Source organism: Muscardinus avellanarius (genome assembly GCF_963383645.1).
Source record: "Muscardinus avellanarius genome assembly, chromosome: 13".
In the NCBI taxonomy this organism is placed as follows: domain Eukaryota; kingdom Metazoa; phylum Chordata; class Mammalia; order Rodentia; family Gliridae; genus Muscardinus; species Muscardinus avellanarius.
In genome coordinates, this window is record NC_137799.1 from 4,593,087 (window position 1) to 4,611,285 (window position 18,199).

Here is an 18,199-nt window from a genome sequence, read left to right on the forward strand (position 1 = left end):
TTCCCGCGCCTCTGCTGAGCCGGTTCCTAATGGGGTAGCTGTTTTTAGAGAGTGTCAGCTGCATCGGGGTCCCTGAATCATCTCTCCGCGTCACCCAGCTTCTGCGAGTGACATGTCCCCTTTCTGCTCGGCGCCCGACCGGCAGCATGGCACGGTTCTTATTCCAACTCGAGACAGGATTCTTAAAATACACTGGTGCGAGGCCCCGGGGAGGGTGGAGCTGGCACCTGTCCTTCCCGGGTCGGTACAGCTTGACGGGGACGGCCAGGCTGTGTTAACTGGAGAGGCCGAGGTGGTGGGGTGGACAGGGCCGGAGCCTGCTCCGCTCCAGGGGTTTAACAGAGACTTAACTTTCCAGCCAGCTGTGATTCGTGAGGGAGCCCAAAGGTGGCGAGGAAAATCCTTTTCTTAGATTCAGCAGCTCTCGCTAATCAGCTGCGTCGCTGTCACTGCCTGGCTGACGGCTGCTGGGTATTTTTTCTCACTCCTTCTCCAGCTCCTGTTAGGGCACCAGGGGGCCCAAGAGACCCGAGGTGGGGTCGCCTTCCACAGAGAGTAGAGCAGTCCACCCAGTGCTCAGAAAGCTTAGAAATCAAACCATTAGCTTAACAGCTTGGGCCAGGAATGTTTTTTTTGTTTTGTTTTGTTTTTGTTTTTTGCACTGCTGGGAATAGAACCAAGGGACATTCTACCTCCGAGCTACACTCCCAGCCCTATTTCTTATTTATTTGTAACAGGTTCTCATTGAGTTGCAAAGGGCCTCACTAAGTAGTAGCTGAGGCTGGCCACAAACCCTGATCCTCCTGTCTCAGCCTCCTAAATGCTGGGATTACAAGCGTGCGCCACCACGCTCAGCTTGCTAGGTCAGGATTCTAAAGCAAAAGGCAAATGAAAATATAGTTGATTTGTCCGTACTTTAGTGACCAAAGGACTGTGTGATGTCGGGGGCTCGGCGCTGTGGAGGAACGGCAGGCTGCGGGGAGGGTGGGCAGGAAACCGAGACTGCGAGGTGCCACAGAAGGAATGATGGGTCTCCCGTGGTAACATGAACTTCGCCTTGAAGATCCAGGCTCTGGCAGCTGGCACTGCCGGTGTCAGCACCGGCCACAGACTGGGCTTCAGGCTTGATGGAGCAGAAAATGAGAAACTCAGGATTGGTGGTCGCATGAGAGTTCTCAGTAAGACATCGGGAAGAACTGGCTCGAAGAGGGCAGGGGCACTGGGGAATGCTTGGGGAAGAATCTGGGAATCTCCATCTTCTGAAAACATTTTTTAAATAGTTTGAGGGTTTTTTTTTTAAGTCACATGTAGTTAGGTGCAGTGGGGCATGCCTGTAATTTCAGTACTCAGGAGGCTGAAACAGGAAGATCACCAGTCTGAGGACAGCCTCAGCAACTTAGTGAGAGCCTGTTTCCAAGTAAAAAATAAAATAGGCTGAGGGCGTAGCTCAGAAGTAGAATGCCCTTGTGTTCAGTCCCCAGTGTCAAACATACACACACACAAAAGGTACAGACATTCAAACTGTGAAGAGAGCATCACTTCACCCTCATCCCATCACCATGGTTACCACGTGGGGACCCTCCCCCCAGACACTGGCGGTGCTCAGCAGACTCAGGAACGTGTGGGTGCTTGTGCAAGTGCAGCCCAGGTTCTCTCCCCCAGCCATATTTGGTAAAGCGCTGATCAGTGCAAACCAGCCACAGCTTTTCCCTGCTGTGTGGTACTCCACCCTCTGGACCTCCCGAGGTGGACCCGCGCCACGTCCTGACCACCGTTCACTCCTCAGCCATTGTTACTTCGCTGCCACTGACATTTGGGTGGGGGCGCTCAACCCTGCTGTCCTTGGGCCAAAGGATGAACCATCTGTCTTTCTTGGCTTGTGATTAAGTGACCATAGACCATGTGGTTCAGAAGCGGCCATGGCAAAAGAAAGCCCAAGGAGGGCTGTTGGGGCAGGCAGGGAGGACAGTGCATGTGGTTTGGAGCTGCGGTGTCCCCAGAAAAGCTCGTGCACTGACCACACAGCAAGGTTCAGGGGAGAAATAACTGAGCCAGGCTCTCACCTTGACAGTGTTTTTTTTTTTTTTTTATAGTATTAGGGATTGAACTCAGGGCATTTTACTACCAAGCTACACCCTATTCTTCTTTTTCAAGGGTTTTCTACCTCCAAGCTATGCCCCTAGGCCTTTTTATCTTTTTGTTTTGAAACAGGATATTGCTGGGTTGCCGCGAGTCTCACTACTTGCTGAGGTTGCCCTCCCACCTGCGATCCTCCCATCTCGGCCTGCCAAGCACTAGGATGACAGGCATGTGCCACCGCACCTGGCTTATTTTTTATGTATGAAACAGGGTCTTGCTAGGTTGTGGAGAGTTGCTAACTTGCTGAGGCTTTCCTCAAACCTGTGAACCTCCTATCTTAGCCTCCCAAGTACTGGTCACAGCTGTGTGCACACAAGGCCCAGCCGATGCTTACTAGAGTCATCATTCTGGAAATTGTCCCCACATCCATGAACACTGTATACCTGGGGATGGGACTTCGGGGGATAGATGCCCCTCCCGTTTCTGAATGGGCGAGTGAGTGACCACCACCCCACCCTCACAGCACTGCTGTTTGCAGCTTAACCCTGGGCCCAGTGCTCTGCAAAAGGTTGCGCACACATGTCCTTCTCAAATCCTCCCAGAAGCCTCAGCGTGGGAGCACCCGTAGCTCATTCTATCTTAGGGTGTTTTGTTTTGGTGCTGGATATCGAGCCCAGGGCACCCCCAAGTTACATCCCCATCCCTTTATTGTTTTTTATTGGGAAATACAATCTCACTAGGTTGTTGAGGGTCTTGCTACGTGGCTGAGGCTGGCCTCCAACCTGCATCCTCCTGTCTCAGCCTCCCAAGATCTGGGATTATAGGCATGAGTCATTGTGCCTGGACTGAGCTCAGCTTAAGGAAGAAGTAAGTCTTAGGTAAAGGCAGCTGCCAGGTAGGGAGTGACAGGGTGACCACTGACCCCGGCCTGGCTGACCCTGGAGGTCACTCGCATACGCAGACAGTCCCACTGCTCCCCCTCCTGCCCGCTGGCCACCGCTCTCTGACCTGTAGCTCAGCACACACCTTCCAAAGGGCACGAGGGCATGAGAGGCCAGTGTCACCAGGCACAGAGGTGGCAACCCAGCCCAGCCGTCCCTCCCCTGGGGAGTCCGCCCGTCCATGGCCCATCGCGCACACAGGAAGTCTCTGAGCCGCTCCCAGAAGGCTGAGCCTGGGCTCCGCCCCCTCCAAGAGCCCTCACCCCACCCATGCGGCGGCTCATTGGCCCAGAGTTTGAAGAGAGCTTGGACCTGGCAGCCTTCGTTCAGGAGGCAGAGCCCAGAGGGTTGCAGTTCCCCGACAGCCTCAGCTACTTATATCAAGGGCCTGTTTTAAAACTAAAAGACTAAAAAAAAATAGGGCTAGAGGTGTAGCTCCGAAATACAATGCCCCTGGTTCCATCCCCAGTACCACAAAGAGACAGAGAGAGAGAGAGAGAGAGAGAGAGAGAGAGAGAGAGAGAGGAAGAAGAAGAAGGAGGAGGAGGAGGAAGAGGAGGAGGAGGAGGAGGAGGAGGAGGAGGAGGAGGAGGAGAGGAGAGGAGAGGAGAGGGAGCACGCGCTTGGAGGAGGGCGCATCCTATCCTTCCATCTTTATTTTTATTTTTAATTTGTTTTTATTTTTGTTTTATTTTTCTCATACTGGGCATTGTACTCAGGGTCGTTCTACCTCTGAAACACACCCTTAGCCCTATCTTACTTTTGACTTCGAAATAATATCTTGCTAATTTGCCAAGGGTTTCTCCCTAAGTTGCTGAGTCTGGCCTCTAACCTATGGTCCTCCTGTCTTAGCCTCCCACGTACTGGGATCACAGGCGTGGCCGCTGTGCCTGGGTTGGGGCAGGGGCCGGACCCCCGAGCGGGAGCAGGAAGCAGCCTGCAAGCCGCGGAGGCCCAGCCCAGGGCGGCGCTGTGCCCAGCCTGTGGCTTTCCCGTGTGAAAGGTGTTTAATTATTTCTGACAGAGTTCAGCGTCGACATCTGTTGGCGAGCGGGGAGCGTCCGTTTAGGTTATCCGTCACCATGACAGGTTCCAGTTTTTTTGGAAGCCCTTTTCCCGTCATAATGGGGCTGGGGTGGGGGTGGCGGCGGAGCAGCCAGGAGACCCAGACAAAGGCCCTCCCGGGGCTCCGCGCGGGATGACAGGGGGCGGCTGGGCCTCCGGAGTCCAGACCCCGGGTGTCAGCAGGGCCGCAAAGGCTTCTCATACTGTGATCATCCTGGGATGTACTGACCATCCATTCATCTGTCCACTCAGTCATTCACCCCAGACATTCGCCGTCCGCTGCTCAGCGCCTGGCACTCTTTGGGGCTCCGAGGACCCGGTGGAGGACCCGCAGGTCTGGTCCTCCGGGTTCATATTTTACTAGGGAAGATGAAAACATTACCCAGTGCCAGGCACAGCGACACACGCCTGTGATCCCAGTGCTTGGGAGGCCAGGACAGGAGGGTCGCAGGTTCGAAGCCAGCCTTAGCAACTTCTCAAGCCCCTCAGCAGCTTAGTGAGACCCTGTTTCAAAAAAAAAAAAAAGAGCAGGGGGCATAGTCCCCTGGGTTCACTCCCTAGTAGCACACACACGCGCACACACACACACACAATTAGCTTGGTGATGAATTAGTTGCAAAACTGAGAAGTGTGTGGTGGGTTAGAAGGCGCCTTGGGAGGTGGAGAGGGGGTGCCGGATGCTGCTGTGGTGTCGGGGTCACGGAGCCCTGGGTGCGGTAATGGGCCCACTTCCTACAGGGTGAGTTCCTTCGCCGAGCCTCGGTTTGCACATCGGGGGTACAGGGACATGAAACCTGCAAAGAATTCATGTCCAGAACGCAAAGGGAAAGAGCTCAGCAAACATGTCCTAGGCATTGCTTCCCAAGAGGGGACTGCGTGTGACATTCTCAACGGCAAAACTCCGGGGGCCAAGGGACTCTGCTGGCTGAACTAGGTGGACAATCCTGCGTGAGCCCCCAGTTCCCCTGGCCTGGGGCAGGGGGGCTGCAGCAGTCAGCTGGCAGAACCCCACGAGGGGAAATGCCCAACAAAAGCTGCGGCTCACGTTTTCTGTTTCGCCCCTGTGGCACGGCAGGCGGTGGCCGTGTGCCAGCCTGGGCTTCAGGCCGGCAGCTCCGTGGGTGAGGGTGCCTGGTCTAATAGTGAAGCCAGCCACGTACAGGCTCGCCACGGCCCCTAACGGTCTGAGGGCAGCATCGTGTGACTGAGGAGACAGACCCTGACTCCGCTGAGACGTGTGTGTGTGTGTGTGTGTGTGTGTGTGTGTGTGCGTGTGTGTGTGTGTCTGTCTTATGAAACTGGGGCTTGAACTCAGGGGAATTCTACCTCTGAGTTACAACTCCAATCCTTTTCTTATTGTATTTTTTTTTATTTCTTTTTTTGTGTGTGCGTGGTACCAGGGATGAAACCCAGAGGCATTCTACCTCCAAGCTACACTCCCAGCCCTATTTTTTATTCTTTATTTTGAAGCAGGGTCTCACTGAGTTGCAAAGGGCCTAAGTAGCTGAAGCTGTCCGCAAACTGTGATCCTGTCTCAACTTCCCAAATCCTGGGATTACAAGCGTGCGTGCGCCACCATGCCCAGCTTTATCTTTTTTTAAATTTGAAACAGGCTGATAAGTTGCTGAGGGCCTCGCTCAGAGCTGAGGCTGGTCTCCAATCTGCGCTCTTCCTGTCTAGGCTTCCCATGTATTGGGATTACAGGTATGCATCCCCACGCCTGGCGAATCCCCCATTTTTTGGAACCCAGGGGCTTTCTACCTCCGGGCTATACTTCCAGACCTATTTTCTATTTTATTTGGAAACAGGGTCTCACTAAGTTGCTGAGGGCCTCACTAACTAGCTGAGGCTGGCTTCGAACCTGCGCGATCCTGCTGTCTCCACCTCCCAAGCGCGGGATTACAAGGTGTGCCACCACGCCCGGCAAAGCCCCTTTTGAAAATAGAAACATTTACTGGCTTCTGCATTTGAGCCTCTGCTTGGCCAGCAACTGCGGGGGTCTGGGCACAAAAGCTCCCGGCACAAGATTCTCCATGGGGCCCCAGCAGGAGAGCCTTCCCTGTTCTGCCTCCCTCCCCTGAGCTTCAGACTCTGAATCAGACGAAGCAGCCAGGAGGGGCCAGGAGCTGAGGCTGTACCGTGGGGGCCCGCGGAGGCAGCTTGGGCCTGTGGAGCCAGGATTCCTGGTGCCCCGGGGCAGTGTTGTGCGCGCCCAGGCAAAGGAGCAGAACGGCCCTGGCCCGGGAGGAGCTGTGGACCGCTGAGTGCAGGGAGGAGAGACGCAGTGTTCAGGAGGCGGGGACCGGAGGCGGGCTCTGTGCAGTGCTGTAAACGATGCTCTAAAGGGCAGCGCGTCCCGTCTTCCCTGGGCATCATCTGCGAGCACGACAGCAGCCTGGGCTGATGGGCACGGAGGCACATGGCCACTGGCACGTGGCAGTGGAGGCCGATCGGGCAGACAACCGGAGGCTCCATCGAGGACAACACAGAGGCCCTGGCAACCCACGGCAGGCTGTCCAAGCGTATTAGGCTCAGCAGGGCAGTGGTCCCTTCATTGTCTAAATTGAAGTTTAACACAACATGGCAGCGGGGGTAGCCGGCCAGGGGTGCTGCCTCCTGCGGCTGTCCTCCCTGGGGCCCTGCCCGTCCCTGTAGGCCTTCCAGAAAGTTCCCTCTGCGCTGGCCTCTTCCCATCCTAAGCCACCGTCCCGAGTCTCCCCTGTCCCTTTGTGTGAACAGCCCCCGGCTCTCACACCCGCCTCCCCCAGCTCAAGGCTGCTGAACACGAACCCCCCCACGTGGTGCTACGGGGCCATGAGGCTGAGCAGACACAGGTTCAGTTCTGAGGCCAGAGCACAACTGGTCTCCCAGATGGATCCGTACCCCAGCCAGTGGTTTTGCGTGGCCTGTTCTTATGCTGGCTGCCCGTGGCCTTTTTTTTTTTTATTATTGTTATTTAGTACTGGGGATGGAACCCAGGGGCATTCTACCTCCGAGCTACATCCCCAGCCCATTTTATTTTATTTTTTGCGGTACTGAGGATGAAACCCAGGGGCATTCTACCTTCCAGCTACACCCCCAGCCCTGTATTTTTATTATTGATTTTGAAACAGGGTCTCTCTGAGTTGCAAAGGGCCTCACTAAGTAGCTGAGGCTGTCCGAGAACCACAATCCTTAGCCTCCCAAATGCTGGGATTATAAGGGTACGCCACCATGCTTGGCTTATTTTATTTATTTATTTATTTATTTATTTATTTATTTGAAGTGCTGGGGGTAGAGCCCAGGGGCCTCCTACCACCCAGCTACACCCCCAGTCCTATTTTTATTATTTATTTATTTATTTATTTATTTATTTGAAGTGCTGGGGGTAGAACCCAGGGGCCTTCTACCACCCAGTTACACCCCCAGTCCTATTTTTATTATTAATTAATTAATTAATTTACTTATTTATTGTGGTACTGGGGTTCCTGGAAATCCTTCTACCTCCGGGATATACTCCCAGATCTATTTTATATTATATTTTTATTTGGAAACAGGGTCTCTTAACCAGAGAGAGGCTGGCTTTGAACCTGCCCCCTGAGTGATCCTCCTGTCTCCGCCTCCCAAGGGTGGGGATTACAAGTGTGTGCCACCACACCCGGCTTTATCCTTTATTTTGAAACAGGGTCTCACTACGTTGCAAAGGACCTCACTAAGTAGGCTGGCTGTGAGCCTGTCTCAGCCTCCCAAATACTGGGTTTACAAGCGTGTAGCACCACACCAGCTTACTTTTTATTTTGAAACAAGGTCTTGCTAAGTGGCGCAGGCTGCCCTCCATCCTGTGACCCTCCTGTTCTCAGCCTCCCAAGTACTGTAGTCACAGACATGTGTCACACCCGGCTGCCTGTTGACACTTGGTCCCATCTCCCTGAGGCCACCACCCTGCTGGAGATGAAATACCAGGGGGCACAGGGCCGTCTTCATCCTAGTCCTGGGCCTCAGAGGCGCTGCATAGTAATCCTGTCCCTGGAGGAGGTTCTGCCAGGAAAGCACCTATCTGCTCTGGATGGGCGGCTTTGCACCAGCCCTGCACCAGGATGGCCTGGACCAGCCCAGGGTCTGGCCACGTCCCAGCAGTCGCCATGTGTCCTGTGTGTAAACTGGGCCCCAGGCTTGCCACCGTCCACGTGTGGGCAGAGGCTGACGCTTGGTTTCACAGCCGCCATTGTACTGCTCATGGGTAGCTCAGAACCCACGGAGCTGCCGGTCAGAGGTAAGGACCGGGCCGGGGGCCGGCAGCCAGGCCTCGGTGCAGGAAGGGGCAGAGAGGACGGGGACAGGGACACTGACCTTCTGGAAGTGGGGCATGTGCCACAGGGCGTCCAGCTTCACGGGCGGCTTGTACTTCCTCAGGTGACAGCTGCGGGTCTCGTACAGCTTCCCCAGGATCACCTGCAGCCCAGAAATGCGCAGGTGACTCAGGCGCCTGGCCGCGGAGGACGAGAGGTGGGGGCTGGGCTCCCCGCAAGGGTCACGTTGCCCCCTGGCCGCAGCGCAGCGGGCTGAGGGTGGGACCAAGGGCGCCCCGCAGGCATCTCGCCTGGTTCCTGGGTTGGCCCTAGAACGCTGGTGTCCCAGGTGCCCTCTGAGGCTGACACAAAGACACTAGGCGTGTGTGTGGGGCGGGGGTGCCCAACCTGCTTTCACGTCCAGACCCAGTCGGTGCTGGGTGGGGACGTTTGGGTGCACAGGATTCTGCGGTGTTTGAAGAAAGGAGCGAGTCAAGAGGTGGTTATTAGCTGGATGCGGTGGCACACGCGGGTAATCCCAGCACTTGGGAGGCTGAGCCGGGAGGATTGTGGGTTATAGGTTAGTGTTGGCAACTGAGTGAGACCCTGTTTCAGAATCAAAAATAAAATGGGCTGGGGGTGTGGCTCAGAGGTAGAATGCCCCTGGTTCAATCCCCAATACCAAATTAATAATAATAATAATAATAATAATAATAATAATAATAATAGGGACCCTGAGAAGAGAGAGGGAGACGAGAGTGCTCTCCACCATGGGAGGACACAGGGATGGGGTGCCTGGGATGAACCAGCCCTGTCAACATCAGGGCGGTGAGATGTCCCTGTTGCTTAGCAACCTCCTCAGCGCCTACCCAAATCCAGACACTGGGCGAGCGTTCTACCCCGTCCACAGCGCACCCTACGGAGCTATACAACCGCCCAGCCTGAGTCCTCCCTCCCTCCCTCGCCCGCCCGCCCGCCTGTGGCTCTTTCTCCTAGCGGGGCCTCTGCTGTGCTACTCCTGAGGACCGGCATCTGCTGAGCCTCTGCTGGCCTGGAATTGCTCCCCACAAGCCTCCGTCCCTCTCTCCCTCCCTCCCTCCGGGGATTGAACCGGGCGTGCCACCTCTGAGCTGCACCACTACCCGCCTTGGACCGGCCGGCCCCTCCCTGTCCTTCCCCAGCAAGCCGCATTACCTTCTGCTTTTTCTCCAGCTTGATGGCTTTCTGGGCGGCCTTCTGTTCCTGCACCCACAGCTGCTGGTAGCGGTGCTGCAGCAGATCAAAGAAGGGTGTGGAGGGCCTAGGGCGGAAGTCCAGAGAGGGTTGAGGCCCGAGAAAGGGGCACCCTCTCCCCTGGCAGGCCCCCACCCCAGGGAATCGGCTTCACTGTGCCCTGCGTGGGGCAGGTGGCTCCCGGGCAGGGCACAGCTCGCTCCAGCCCTCAGTCCCTACGGGGGCTGGCCTCTTGCAGACCCAGCCAGCGAACATCCACCGAGCCCACCAGTGCTCGTGGCACCCGAGCCGGGACCAAGGCCCTCCTCCGCCCACTTTGGACAGACTCCGTGGCACCCTCGGCCTGCTCAGGCCAGTCTTGGCAAAGAATCTCACAAAGTTGACCAGCCATCGCCCCCTTTCACATCTGACTTTCTTGAAGCTGGTCCAGTCCCTTCCACACTTCAGATGTTCTTGGCGTGTGTGTGTGTGTGTGTGTGTGTGTGTGTGTGTGTGTGTGTGTGTGTGTGTATGTGTGGTACTGGGGATTGTACCCGGGGCATTCTACCTCTGAGCTCACCCCCAACCCTATATTTATTCTTTTTTTTTTTTTTTCACGGTACTGGGGATGGAACCCGGGAACTTCTACCTCCAAGCTACACCCCCAGCCCTATTTTTATTCTTTATTTTGAAACAGGGTCTCACTGAGTTGCAGAGGGCCTCACTAAGTAGCTGAGGCTGTCCTCGAACTGAGATCCTCCTCTCTCAGCCTCCCAAGAGCTGGTTTACAAGCGTGCGCCACCACGCCTGGCTATTGTTTATTTCGAAACAGGGTGTCAGTAAATCGAGGCTGGCCATGAACCTGCGATCCTCCCGTCTCGGGGCTTGCCTTGAAACTTTGCAGATCCTGACCTTGTCTCTCTGGGTTCTATTTAGCCACATGGTTAACCCTAGCTAGTCCTCACCCTCCCTCCGGCCCTGTCCTGGGCTGGCTCCACACTCTGCCGGTTTGACTGTGCGGCTCCTGAATGAGGCAGAGCCGGCCCACCCCACCGTGCCCGGGCACAGTCGGCTTCTGCGACGCGGGGTCCCTCGGGGACGGCCTGGGCTGGATTCTGTCTGAGCAGAGCCTCCCTGGGTGACCTGCGGAGCTGCTACAAGCCACAGCTCTTTGTTTTCCAGCTCCTCTCCCCCTGTGGCGACTTTTATTACTTAATTATTACACACCCCATGCTTCCGAGCAGCCTAATTTATGGCTGCGCTTTCTAATGACACTACAAGTGTAATCTCAAAATATCTACCCCCAGAGGCCGCGCACAACTCAAGAGCCATCTTCCCAGCAGCTCTGCCGAATCCATCACGGCAACCCGCCCGCAGCCTCCGCTGACCGCCCGGCTGGCTGCCTCTCTCTGGCCAGTGGCTCTGATCACCGGTCACCGTGAGAGAGGCTGGCGGGGTCAGGGCAGCAGAGGAAGCGGCGGTCTCACGAGTCACCTCGGCCCGGCCCAGGTCTCTGGAGGCCAATTGGCAGAATTTTCCCATTTCTGCTCCGGCTTATTAACCTGGATAAACAGGTGGAGAGGCTGGCCCAAGGGCAGAAAACCCAGGACACAGTTCAGATCCTAGCACCGCTTGCTTAAAACACCCTCCCCGGCCGGGCGTGGTGGCGCACGCTTGTAATCCCCGTGCTTGGGAGGCGGAGACAGGAGGATCGCGCAGGTTCGAAGCCAGCCGCGCTGGCGTAAGAGACCCTGTCTCAAAAATATAAAAAAAATAGGTCTGGGAGTGGAGCCCGGAGGAAGAAGGGCTTTCAGGAACCCCAGTGCCACCAAAAAAAAAAAAAAAAAAAAACCACCCTCCGCGGCCTCCTGCTTCCTAGACGAAGCCCAGCCACGCTGCCGGGTCCATGAGGCCTGTTGGCCAGGCCTCCTGTCTCCTCTCCAACCCCTCCCCGACGTCCTCTGCGCCTGTGCCCTCCTGGCCCTCCCAGGATCAGCGTCTCCTTTGCCGTCAGGACCCAGCTGTCTGGTCATTGTCCCTGCCCAGCTTGTCCTGAAACAGCTCTGTCTAGGTTGTTCCTTAGGGTCCGGAATGGTCTTGGCCATCGAATACCAACAGCGGGGAGCAGAAGCAGGCTTTTTTCTGGTCTGAGCAGGCACTTTGGCTCTGAATCATTCCTTTTCTTTTTTTCTTTTTTTTTTCTTTTTTTTCAGTACTGGGGATGGAACCCAGGGGCATTCTACCTCCGAGCTACACCCCCAGCCCTATTTTTATTCTTCATTTTTTAAAACAGGGTCTCACTGAGTTGCGAATGGCCTCACTAAGTAGCTGAGGCTGTCCACGAACCGTAATCCTCCTGTCTCAGCCTCCCGAATGCTGGGACCACAGGCGTGCGCCACCGCGCCCAACACCTCTTGCCACTAGAGCAATGCAAATTGAGGCCACAATGGTCTGTCACGCTTTTAGTTCAGTTATACAATAAACAGGGCCATGACCAGTTGCTGCTGAGGATGGAGAGAAATGAGTCCTCTCATGCACTGCTAGTGGGGACGTAAAATGCAATAGCCACTCTGGCTAAGAGTCAGGCAGTTTCTTTAAAAACTGGCACATCTTGACCAGACGGTCCAGAAATTGCCCTACTGGGAATTTATTCCAGAGAAATGCAAACTTAGGTCTACACAAACACATACTCACAAATATTCATAGCAGCTTTTTTGGTAATAGTTACAAATTAAACCAACCAAAATGTCCTCTAGCCAGTGATTGGTTAAACAAACTATGGTATGTCTATGCTGTGGAATACTATTCAGCAATGAAAGGGAACAAACGACTGATATGTGAAATACTTTGGTTGGCTCTCTAGGCTTTTATGCAATATTAAAAATTGCTGTTGTAAACTGGGTGTAGTGGCGCCCGTCTGGAATCCCAGTCCTTGGGAGGCCGAGGAGGATCACAGATCTACTTAGTGGTTTTATATGAGTCTTGTAATGAATAAAAGAAAGATATCACGAGTCCAAGGGGTCCGTGCCACTTGGGGAGGCCACACAGCCGGGGATGGGGGGACAGATCTGGGTCCCCAGGCTTCCAGCTGGACACTTGTCCACCAGGACCCGCCTCACCCAGCCCTACCCTGCTGGCAGCTGCGAGCTCTCTGGGCCGATTCAGCGGCAGCAGCCCAGTGTGTTCCATCTCCTTGGGGTCACGGGAAGGTCCTGGTAAGAGCCCAGCCCTGTTCAATACTCAATAGGATTTTGCCAAGCGTGGTGGCGCACGCTTGTAATATCCGCGCTTGGGAGGCGGAGACAGGAGGATCGCGCAGGTTCGAAGCCAGCCACGCTGGCTTAAGAGTCCTGTTTCCAGATAAAAAAAAAAAGTACAAAAAATAGGTCTGGGAGTGTAGCCCGGAGGTAGAAGGGTTTTCAGGAACCCCAGTACCACCAAAAACAAAAACAATACTCAATAGGATTTTTAGCATTTTCCTCTGTATGTTTTTATTTTGTTTTATTTTTTAATACTGGGGGTTGAACCCGGGGATGCTCTGCCTCTGCGCTGCATGCCCAACCCTCCTTTATAATTTATTTTGAAGTAGGGTCTCCCTAAGTTGCTGAGCCTGGCCTCCAATCTGTGATCCTCCTGTCTTGACCTCCCAGATCCCGAGACTGCAGGTGTGCACCGTGGCGCCTGCTTTCTTTCACAACCGTCTGCTGCTGCGGCATCATGCTCGGATGTTATTTCTTCAAGGTAAATATAGTTCCTTGTCATCAAGAAAGGCGTTTCCTACCCACCCTCAGAATGAGTGGTTTTGCCAGGGGCCGGGCCCCGGTGGTAACAATTACAGCGTCCTTTCTGCACTTTCCTTCTGAGAAGCTGGAAGGGGTTCACAGGAAAGAGCTTAATTATTTATCTTCACTAAACGAGCCCGGGAAAGATGGGAGCAAGAAAGCTGGAGCTCGGAGAGGTCAAACAGCTTGCCCAGGCTCACACAGCGCACTCCAGTAGCAAAGCCAGGACTCAGCCCTCCGGCTACGCGCCGCCAGCCTGGAGAATCCAAGTCGGGGTTCACAAAGGGCAGGTGCAGAAGGCCGCGCCAGCCTGCCCGCCAGGTCAGCCGCAGAGGCTGAGGGCAGGCGGCCTGGCTCCCTTCTCCAGGCTCCATCCTCTGTCACCAGAACCTGCAAAGCCCCCAGCCCCGGGTTCCTCCTCAAACCTGCACAGGAGCTGAAGCCTCTTAAAAAGTGTACATCTCAGCTAGGGAGGTGGCCTGCGCCTGCAATCCCAGTACTTGGGAGGCTGAGACAAGGTGACTGCAGGTTTACGGACAGCCTCGGCAACCTCGCGAGACCTTCAGTAACTCAATGGGACCCTGTTTCAAAATTTAAAAAAAATAGCCGGGCGTGGTGGCGCACGCTTGTAATCCCTGCGCTTGGGAGGCAGAGACAGGAGGATTGCGTTGGTTCGAAGCCCCTTGCTGGCTTAAGAGACCCTCTTTCCAAATAAAAATATAAGATAGTTCTGGGACTGTAGCCCAAAGGTAGAAGGGTTCCGTCCTCAGTACCCCAAAAATAATAATAATAATTTAAAAAATAAAAAAATAAAAGAGGCTATGGATGTAGCTGGGAGGTAGAAGTTTCCTGGGTTTAATCTCTAGTGCACACGCACACACACACACACACACACTAATTAGCTTGTCAATTAATTAGTTGCAAAATTGAGAAGCCAATCTGCCTCCGGCCTCCTCCCAGACCCCAGGGTCCTCCTCGGCCGAGTGCTCCTGGGCATCCTCCACCTTCTGTCCGCCCCTGGGCCTGGCCCACTTTGCCTGTGCCGTGCACAGGGAAGGTGTGGGGGGAGCACACGGCTGGCTCAGTGTCCGCCTTCCCGACCGGGCCATGGGATCCACAGGACGGCGCCTCACTGGGTCCTGCTCTGGGTCTTCAGGCCAAAGATGGAGACAGCATCCGTGCCCGCTAGATCCCCCTGATTGGCCCGCCCTGTAGCAGTGTCCAGACGGGGCCTTTGGAAGAAATGAGCTGGCCCCGGGGGGAGCGGGCGGCGGGGGCGGGTGGCCCAGGTGTCCACAGGGCGCAGGCACCCAGCACGCCCGGGGCCTCTTGACCCCTTTGTCTGTAGGAAGAGGCTCAGCTGTGAAGTCAGTGTGCCAGAGCAGGACCCATCTCTTTCCCAGGGGCAACGAGGGCAGCCCCCTGGGAATCGAGGGCCAGGCCAGGGCACAGTGGACGCAGTGGACGTGCCCCCTCCTGAGGGTGATGGGGGCCCCTGGAGCTGAGGCTGGACAGGAGCCAGGGCACCCGAGCGCCTCAGACACTCATTACAGATCTGTCTTTTTCTTTCTTATTTTCTTTCTTTTCCTTCCTTCCTTCCTTCTTTCCTTCCTTTCTTTCATTTTCTTTCTCCTTTCTTTCATTGGATTTCTTTTTCTTTTTATTTCTTTTTTTTTTTTTTTTGCGGGTCTGGGGATGGAACCCAGGGGCATTTGACCTCTGAGCTACACCCCCTGCCCTATTTTTTATTCTTTATTTTGAAACTGGGTCTCACTGAGTTGCAGAGGGCCTCACTAAGTAGCTGAGGCTGTCTGCGAACCACGAACCTCCAGTCTCAGCCTCTCGAATGCTGGGATTACAAGCGTGAGCCACCACACCCAGCTGTTAAAATATATATCAATCCCCCTGGGTTCCATCAGCCCCTGAAAGCCAAAAAAATAAAATATATATATATATATATATATATATATATATATATATCATCAGCCTGGTGTCATGGCACACGCTTGTAATCCCAGCATTTGGGAGGCTGAGACAAGAGGATCACAGACAGATTCAGCTACTTAGTGAGGCCCTTTGCAACTCAGTAAGACCCTGTTTCAAAATAATTAATAAAAAATAGGGCTGGGGGTGTAACTCGGAGGTAGAAAGCCCCTGGGTTCCAACCCCAGTTCTTTTTTATTTTTGTTTTTGTTTTGTTTTGCGGGTTTGGGGATGGAACCCAGGGGCATTTAACCTCCGAGCTACACCCCCTGCCCTATTTTTTATTCTTTATTTTGAAACCGGGTCTCACTGAGTTGCAGAGGGCCTCACTAAGTAGCTGAGGCTGTCCGCGAACTGTGATCCTCCAGGTCTCAGCCTCCCGAATGCTGGGATTACGAGCGTGCGCCACCACGCCCGGCTCTATTTTTATTCTTTATTTTGAAACAGGGTCTCACTGAGTTGCCGAGGGCCTCACTAAGTAGCTGAGGCTTTCTGCAAACTGCGATCCTCCTGTCTCAGCTCCCGAATGCTGGGGTTACAAGCGTGCGCCGCCACGGCCGGCTTCTTTCATTGGAAATCGAACCCAATGACCTTTCAATCCAGATATGGTATTTTTTGGTGTGTGTGTGTGTGTGTGTGTGTGTGTTACTAGGGATGGAACCCAAGGCCATTCTACCTCTGAGCCCCACCCCCAGCCCTGTTATATTTTTATTTTGAAACAGTGTCTCCCTAGTTTGATGAGAGTCTCACTACTTTTGGGAGCTGCCCTCAAACTTGTGATCCTCCTGTCTCAGCCTCTTTCGTACTGGGATTACAGGCACGCACCACCGTGCCCAGCCCTATGTTTTATTTTTTATGTTGAAGCAGGATCTCACTAATTGGGCCTCGCTAAGTTGCCGAGGCTGGCTGCGAACCTGCGATCCTCCTGTCTCAGCCTCCCAAGTCCTGGGATGACGCAGGCCCGCCATCCGTGCACTCTCGAGCAGTGCCCGTCAAGATGGCAAGACCCGGGTTAATGGCACCGACAAATTACTTGCTGGTTACCCGGAAGGAACCCTTCAGAAAAGTTCCTCAGCGCCTGGGCGCTCCCACTCAACTCCAGATCATGTCAAAATTCAGTCTAATAGAGCGGGAAAGGAGAGGTAACGTGAAATAAAATCAGCGAGAAACTCCACATCGGTTCAATCGAAGCCACCCTCGCGGCTCGGCGATTGATACCCCAGACCAGGGCTTGATCTCCAGCGCAGGCACCCGGGGACGCGGGGGGGGGGGGGGGGGGATGGAAATTATCATTTGCAAACATTAGCCTGACACCCGGCGGCGCGGGGTGGGGCCGAGGGCTGACAGCTCTGCCTCCGCGTGCCCGCAGCCCGCGCTCTGTGGATTACCGGGGCCGCTTTCATGGCAACTCATCTTGTCTTCCGTGCTCATTAAAACTTGGCGGAGCCGGAGAAGTTGGTGGGAGGAGGAAGGCGGAGGCTCCTTCTGAGGGACTTCAGGTACACATTTGTTGAAAGGTGTTCCAGAAGGGAGGCTCGGGTCTGACAAACTGGATTTCAGTACCGCGCTCCGTTCACAGCGGGCTGAAATAATTGGTCATCAGTGACTACTAATTCGGTTTAGTAGCCAGAGGCAATTTTTTTCTTCCAGGAAAATCAATGACAGCGCAGAGATCTGTTTCGTGGCGCTCGCGCTTGAGACGGGTCCTTCCCTATCTCTTGATGCGTCTTCCAGTAGAGACAGCTATTTTGTTAAAATAAAATTAAAATCCATCTCTAATAGGCCAGCAGTCTGCTGCTCCCTGGGGGCCCGGAAGGTGCTGGCACGGGCGTCCACAAAGCCACCAGGGGTCGGAGGGTGGACAGATGGGCTAGCTTGGAACATTCTTTAACCGTGGACCAGCTGCTTTGGAAGAGGGAGAAGGGCGGAGGGTGGGGCTTCTCCTCTCAGCGGTTCTAAAAACTGGACCCAGGACAGACACCCAACACCCAACTCCTCGTCCACCTCCTGGGGACATCCCCCAAGGCCCGGCTGGGTCCTGCAGGCCACCCATGAGGCCCTGGACAGATGGAGCAGCTGAGTCAGAGCAGAGGTACTTTTCCCCCACCTTTTTATTTGTTTTTGTTTTTATTTTTTTGTACTGAAGGTTGTTCCCAGCCCTATTTTTATTTCTTATTTTGAAACAAGGTCTCATGCAGAGGCTGGCTTCAAAACTGTGATCCTCCTGTCTCAGCCTCCCAAGTACTAGGATTACAGGTGTGCACCACCACGTCCAGCTGCAACTGAGGCTCCTTGATTGGGCCCATTGGTCTGACTGTCAAGCAACTTTGAAGGCGATTCTTTTCCAGACTTTTTATTCATTCATTCATTCATTCATTCATTCATTTATTTTTTACTTTGAAACAGGGCCTCACAAAGTTGGCTGAGGCTGGCCTCAAACCTGCCATCCTCCTGTCTCATTCTCACAAGTACTGGGGATTACAGGGGTGTGTGTCACCACACCAGCTTGGACCACCATTGTGTGTGTGTGTGTGTGTGTGTGTGTGTGTGTGTGTGTGTGTGTGTGTGATACTGGGGATTAAACCAGAGGCATTCTACCTTCAAGCTACATCCCCAGCTCTATTTTTTTATTCTTTATTTTAGAAACAGGTCTCACTAAGTTGCTGAGAGCCTCACTAGGTAGCTGAAGCTGGCCATGAACCTGCGTGATCCTCCTGTCTCAGCCTCCCAAGTACTGGGATTACAAGCGTGCGCCATCACGCCCAGCCTGGCCACCGTTTTTTGTAACAAGCAGTTCATAAGATACCAAGCCTGTTGCTAAGTCCTTTTTTTTTTTCTTAATTGCAGTCGGAATCAATCCTTGCAGATT

The 18,199-nt window shown here is 54.2% G+C and overlaps 1 protein-coding gene across 1 annotated transcript in view; it reads right to left on the reverse strand.

Moving 5' to 3' along the window:
- The window catches only part of CFAP77 (cilia and flagella associated protein 77), a gene marked incomplete at both ends in the record, with an annotated part of 136,625 nt that overhangs the window by 18,990 nt on the left and 99,436 nt on the right, over positions 1-18,199 (reverse strand). The window contains 2 exons of the mRNA XM_080709536.1: positions 8,415-8,516; positions 9,548-9,653. Of these exons, the coding sequence (XP_080565662.1) occupies positions 8,415-8,516; positions 9,548-9,653 (208 nt within the window). The remainder of the gene's footprint in view (positions 1-8,414; positions 8,517-9,547; positions 9,654-18,199) is intronic.